This window comes from Phaenicophaeus curvirostris, chromosome 6 (genome assembly GCF_032191515.1).
Source record: "Phaenicophaeus curvirostris isolate KB17595 chromosome 6, BPBGC_Pcur_1.0, whole genome shotgun sequence".
NCBI classification, from domain to species: Eukaryota; Metazoa; Chordata; class Aves; order Cuculiformes; family Cuculidae; genus Phaenicophaeus; species Phaenicophaeus curvirostris.
The window spans coordinates 56,167,383-56,174,419 of record NC_091397.1 but is presented as its reverse complement, the minus strand read 5'-3'; the positions used below and the strand labels follow the sequence as shown (position 1 = coordinate 56,174,419).

Sequence of the window (7,037 nt, the reverse complement as noted above, 5' to 3'; positions counted from 1 at the left end):
TCATCGTTGCTCCTCTTGAAGAGCTGATCTTGAGCAAAAAGAAACACGAACTCAGTCATTACACTGAAATGTGGCCTTAGTTTAGCTTGGGAAAGTCTTGAGTAAGACATCGGAGGCAGTAGGCACTGTGGTGTTTCTTACTTAAGTCGCTGAGCGCTGATTCAGTGGGTGTCAGCTGGATTGATGAGCAAAGGACAGAGATACGCTGACAGGTTATTCCGGTGCTGTACAGAACTGACAACGTGCAAATCCACACACTATGTGACAGAGTCACCCGTTCAGTCTGTTTTAGCACACCCAACAAATAATAACTGAAATATTTACAGACATTAATAACCTAACCTTCAGTGGAGGGAAGCGCTAAATTGCCTTTGACAGATTTTACTTAGTGTCTTCTGTTGTCTCCGTAAATGTCGAATTCGGACGTTGCTCTGGAGTTCCAGCTTTTTCTGCCGTTTGAAAAGGTACTTTGCTTTATTTTTTTTCCCTCTCTCTTACAACCCTGGTTTTCAGGCCATCAGAGCATATTTGTTAAAAGCGCATCATCCACAAAGTCTCTCTAAAATTCAGCTGTAGTTGTGTTAAGTGTGTATCACCAATAATAGTGATAGAGAAGGGCTTTTTTTTTTTTTACATTTACAGCCAAAGCGTTGTTATATTTTATTTGAAAATGCATCTTGAGGAATGTGCTTTTATTGTCTTCATTTTTCACGGTTTGGTTTTTTTTTGACATGCTTGCAGAATTGTAGGTGATGATGATGGAGGAAAGCTCTTTACCCCCAGGAATAGGAGGAGTACAAAAGAAAAGTGTTACCAATTCAGTTACAGAACAGGTTGTATGTGAGCTGGAGGTCACCAACTGGCATGGATTGTAAGCTTGTGGGACCAGAGACACTGTGCTTTTGTACTCACCAGTAGGAATCTTTCCATTTTTTTGAACTGTTTTACTTTTTTCTAAATCAGGAAAACGTAAAATGTTTCCAGATACATTACAGCACGGAACAGGCAAGTTATTTTACAGTCTAAAGGTTGAGAAAATTAGGTTTTAAATCGTAAGAGCTGTCTTTAGTCTAAATCTCAAACATTTTTTTTAAGAAGGATGGTAAGTGGGAAAGAAGACAAGGCCTGTTGCACAGGAAGGTTCCAACCACCCTGCGCATCTTCCTTTAGTTCTGTGAAAGACAGCAAGGTTCTGCATGGCTCAGTTAGGTGTGTATGGAGACAAGTGCCTGGAGTTAGGGAGCATGGAAGCACCCTGTCTGCAATTCCGCTTCCACTGCTGCATGCACGTCTCCCAAGTGACAGGGGACAGGACAAGAGGGAGTGGCCTCAAGCTCCGCCAGGGGAGGTTCAGGCTGGACATTAGGAGAAAATTCTTCACGGAAAGGGTCATTGGTCCCTGGCAGAGGCTGCCCAGGGAGGGGGTTGAGTCACCTTCCCTGGAGGGGTTTAAGGCACGGGTGCACGAGGCGCTGAGGGACGTGGTTTAGTGATTGATGGGAATGGTTGGACTCGATGATCCGGTGGGTCTCTTCCAACCTGGTGATTCTATGATTCTATGATTCTATGCACGTGACTTTTCTACTTGAGCTTGCTAGTTTGAGAGAGAGAAGTGTTCGTCTCTGCTCTTCTGATGCCTGGTTGAATGTAACATTCATGTATTTTCATGTCTTTTCTCAACTCATAGAATCATAGAATAACCAGGTTGGAAGAGACCCACCGGATCATCGAGTCCAACCATTCCTATCAAACACTAAACCATGCCCCTCAGCACCTCGTCCACCTGTGCAGCTGACCTGAAATAAAATTTTAATTCTCCAACTAAGTAGTTTTGACAAGTAGCAATTCCACACAGACTTCTGAAGTTCAAAGGCAAACTGGATCAATAGGAGTAGGACTTTAGACAGACTTGTTTTTCCAGCAGTCCTTAGGTGTGAAGACACCACTATGACCACCTTGTCCAACTTTCTTTAGCAAACTAGAAAAAAAACTCTTTATCAATAATTCTGGTGTCTGTCCCCGTAGCTTCTGGTTGCAGTGGAGCAGAGCTTTAGAAAGAACTCTGCAACTTCTGTTTTTCTCTTAATACTTCTACGTTATATTTATGTTAATCTTTTAGCTTAATGCTGCCCAGGTATTTCTTTTTATACAGTTACAGCATTTTTTTCCCCCAAACTCAAAGGTTAATAGTTGTTCAGCTTAAAAACAACAACAAAAAAAAGAAGTAATTTGTAGAACTTTATTTTTCACAGGCATGTTAGTGGGCCTTTACACCTCTGCTGCTCTGTGATTTTGCGTCATGGACCTATTTTGTCTCAAAATACTGTTTTATTTAGTATTGCAATGCACTCATCATTTCTTTTTAAAATTTGGATCTGATTTTTTGATTGGTCTGAAGTTTAGAAACTATGGCGTAGCTGTAGGAATTAAAGAAACAAAGCTTTTCATGCCTTTTGAAGTCTTTTGTGCTTTTTTTGTAAACTCAGGTTTATGGAGTCAGCACTGGGTGTTGTAGGTATTAATCTGTAGCCTTGTTTTGACCCCATAATGTAAGTTTTTTATGTATCTCGTGAAGTTAATTTTTGTTTCCATTCAATTTATTTTCAAGCAGGGGCTCCATCTGCTGAACTTTTAGAATCCCCTGTTGCCAGCATGGATCATCCATTTCTAAGAGCGTTTCAGGGACCTTCTAGTTCTGCTCAAACCATCTCACAGACTGCAGGTGCTGTATATACTAGTAGGATAACACTGTCTTGCAACAAGTATTTAATATGAAATTAATTGGTTTTATGTCTGAGTTGAAGGATGCTGCAGGCTAAAATTAAAGTCAAAAATTAAAATTAGTATCGAAGCCTTGTTATGTGAAAAGTTGGTAATACATTCATGCACTTGAAGTGCTTAGAATAGCTGCTTTGTCACTGCTTGCTATTTTTGGTCATGATGTGCTTTTTAACTTTAACAATCTTTTTTTCTAGCATTTGGTACCTTTGCCATTAATGGTGTCACTTATTCATTGGATCAGTTTTTAAATTTTTTAATTCCTGCTAGAAACTCAGCCTATCTGAACGGATCATACATATTCAGCACAAACCTGTGAAACTGCCTTCTGCCAGAAGGTCTTTTCTGCATGGAATTATGGATTGGTTATGCTTATTTTATGTCCCTGATTTACTATAAGAATTTAGCAGTTAATATAACTGTTGAACTCCTCCAAACCTGTTCAGAATAGCTGCTAGCCTAGACTAAACAGGTTACTTTTTGGTTCAAATTACTGGGGTTTGTTACTTGCCTGTAAAGGAGGGTTCTCATTTTAAATGTTTTTTGCCAAATGTAAAACGTAACTAATGGAAGAGCAAATATCATTAATGAAAAAAGTTGAGGTTTTTTTTTTCCTTCAGGTGGTTCTAGTGCCATAAGACAAGTTTCTCATGGAAAGCATTCAGAAAGTGATGACATGGAAGACGTTATCAAGAATGGGCAAGTTACTACATTTATTGATTAATTAAAATATATTTTCAGAAGACGATGTCTAAAAAAGATAAATGCATGATTTAAGCAGCATATTAATACATTATATCATTTGTTCTCTTCCTGAGAAAACGCTAGCTTCTTAAAAATAAAGTTTTAAATACAGTTATGAGCTATTTCAGGATTTTGGAGGTCAGTCATGACTTGGATAGTATTTACCTTAACTAGGCAGGTTTTTATTGAGGTAACTTTCCATTACCGGAACCCAAAATATTTTACTATGTGACAAAAACAAACAACAAAGCCAACTCAGTGCAAGTCACCTGCGACATTTAGGAATGTGTTTCCTACCTCCTTTATCAAACTTTATGATGTTCTCCTTACGAATGTCTGAGTAGTTGGGCTAAATGGTGCACATTTCTTAGATGTCCTGAGTCACCCTTGTGGAGGTGCCTCCTCCACCCCGCTGGCTGCCTCAATGTGATGTAAGTTATTTGGATGCTTAACTACATTTTTTTTCCCCACAGTAGCTCCTTAGCTCCACCATCTCCGCTGGAAGTGCGTCTTGGCTGTTTATTAATTCTTTTGTAAGGCACTGTTGCAGAATTAACTTTTACCATCTTTGCTCTTATGCTTGCTGCTTGCAACAAGGTGTTTGTTAATGAGAAGCTTTCTTCTAGCTTTGTGAAATTTTAAATAATTGTCTTTATTTTGGAAATAATCACAAAGTATGGTGAGATGTTACAAATATCGTATCAGTTAATAGGAGAAAACCTGTTCCTATCAAATTCAAATTGCTAAGTTTTTTTTCTCCGTAAGATTTTCTTTTCTTTGCAAAAAATAGTAGGAATTTCAGATACAAACCTCAAGCCTCTAAATATGGAATAATGTTTTAAAATGAGTACCTATGTAGACCCAACAGGATTACTTAGCAGTGAGTTCATCTGTCGACATCCAGGCCAGGACTGGGGCTTTGCTTCCTTTTGACACTGCTTTATGGGGAAAACAGCATGTTAAAAATATTATATTTCCTTGCATTTTTGATAGCAATGTGATATCTTATGTTAGATGAAATGCAAAAGTCCATGCAACCCTTTTAAATAATTGCTCTAAAAATAATTTCTTTCACTAATGTAACAATACTTGAGAAAAACTGTTGCTTCTAAAAAGGACAGATGTATTTGTTTGGACTAATAATTGTCTTACTGCAAAATGGCAGAGTTAAATGTGTGTGTGTTGGTAAATCGTACCATGCTATAAAATCTTACGAGAGGAAGAGAAGACCATGTGGGTCATTGAGGAGACGCTGAGATGGAGATTTAGCATCTACCTCAGCAACAAACTTCCTGTGTGATTTTCTCCATGCTGGTTAGTCCATCTGTGTCTGTTAAAACGTCTGTAATGAAACTTCTTTGTATTTCATTTACATAAAGATAAAGCCAAAAACATTTGTGAGGCCCTTTGGCCTCAAGGAATATATAAATACTTAGATCGCCATTCTCAGAGATAAAGGCAGCCCAGGTTTGAATAGGGGAGGAGCTGCAGAGCTATGGAAGCGCTCCTTAGTCTTCTGATGCAAAAATAAGCAATGCTAGGTTGGGCTAATTATGATCTGTAGCTCTCTCCATTGCATTTATCACTCTGGAAAATTTATGACTGGATGTAGAGATTTTTTTAGTTGCATTACCAGCTGACTTGCAAATTAATGCTTGAACCACTGTTGATATCTTTGTTACAGCAGAAAAAGGAGAAGGCTGCTAGACCGAAAGAGAAAAATCCAGTGCCATCAAAGAAGCCATGAGATTAATAAATAAACATTTATTATATGGCACAGTGTTAATTGTTGTATTGAAGAGTATTTTTCTCTGTGCCTGCCTGCATACTTGTGTGTCTTCATTTCTTTATTCTGCTAGTTGGCTCTATAGCTGAAATTAATTTTTAATTATCTTGTTGTAATAAAATTGGTACTTTAATCAATCTATTTCTAATCTCTAGAATTGTTACATAGATATATATTCCTGTTAGAATGGAAAATCGTATTTAGATATTTACAGATCTATTATTTAGGATCTGAGAGAATAAGCGTGTAAGTATTACATTGTAGTAGGGCAAAGAAAATACAACTCCTATTCTTAGATTTTTATGACGCACTCTCTTTATTTGTAGAGTCCTTAGAACTAATCTTGTTCATGGATTTTTACTTGGTGGGATTTGTTCTGTTAATACTGACATTTTAATCTTTTCTTTAAATCTTTTTTTTTTCCTGTTGGTTTGAAATGAAATTCAAACATACCCTTCTTCTCTCACACTTCTCTAGACTCTGTACTTGTCAATGTATAAATATTTTTTACATAGGACGTCCCGTATACATGTAAACTCATTTCCACGCATACTTCCTAGATACTTGAAGGGATTCTGCTTGTATACTTTATCCCAGATTTCTCTAGCACTACGATTCTCCCAGTTCTGTTTGTTTGAAACTGTCCATAACAATGACGCTATTACACTAAAATTCTGAAAACATTAAGTGGAAATGGATATGCTATTTCTTGTGCATAAACAAATAATTATATAGGGTTTGATATAAACTTATTTATCCAACAGATACTCTTTCATCACGTCTGATCTAGTGGGACGTGTTCCTGCCCATCGCAGGGGTGTTGGAACTAGATGATCTCTAAAGTCACTTCCAACCCAAACTATTCTACAATTCCGTGATTCTACGATTCCATGATTCTATGATTCTATGATTCTGTGATTCTATGATTCTATGTCTAATCCAACACAGACTGAGTCCCTCAAGGGAGATGTGCTTTTGTATTCTTTGTCCATATTCACAGCTGTGGCAGCGTGTGTTGTATTAAAGGCAGGAGCAGGAGAATTTAATATTCAGTAACATTGTGGGGTGGTTTAAATCTGTGAAGCAGCACAGCAAGGACTTGGTGCAGAATAACTGGCAGAGGCTGCAGTATAGAAGGCAAAAACAGAGCTTGAGTTAACTTTGTTGGTTTTCTTTGAAAACAGAGAGGTGTAAGTCTTTAAGTTTGTCTTTACAAATACTTCAAGACGTCTCTTGGGCTGAAGACTCTTCTGGAGGTATGTGTGGACTGAGACTTCATAGCAGGGTTGGGAGGAGCTTGCAAAGCTCTCATTCCCATCAAAGAGAATGCGTCTATGTGCCTGCCTGCTGCCTTTATCAGTGGAAGAAGAGAGGTGATGCTGAATGCGTTTTTGTTCAGCTGTGAGAGGGAAGGAGAGTCCTTGGGGGTGCATGCAGGTCCTGCAGTGGCTGATGGAAGTGGCTGGAATCCCAGTGAGAAGGAAATGGAAAGCTCAATTGCCCAAACTGAAAGATTAAAAAAGGCCATTTACCTTAACACCAAGCTATACTACTATTACTATTGATGCCAATCAGAGAAGTTAATCTGCTACAGTAATTTAAACAAATAATATATCAAAATGTCTAATTAATGTTCTAAAAGTACCTTTACCTTTAAATTCTACACTCTAACATATTGCTTTAGCTTAAAGAAATATATTAATTTGAGCTCCCTCTTCTGGTCCTCATT

At 37.9% G+C, this 7,037-nt stretch overlaps 1 protein-coding gene across 1 annotated transcript; it reads left to right on the top strand.

Annotated features, from left to right (window-relative positions):
- The first annotated feature begins 410 nt into the window (after positions 1-410).
- FAM221A (family with sequence similarity 221 member A) lies at positions 411-6,203 on the top strand. The gene is given in 7 exon segments (XM_069860401.1): positions 411-454; positions 742-779; positions 782-914; positions 2,487-2,515; positions 2,612-2,722; positions 3,399-3,481; positions 5,207-6,203. Coding segments are annotated over 7 exon segments (501 nt in total). The 3' UTR covers positions 5,270-6,203.
- Positions 6,204-7,037: the final 834 nt, after the last annotated feature.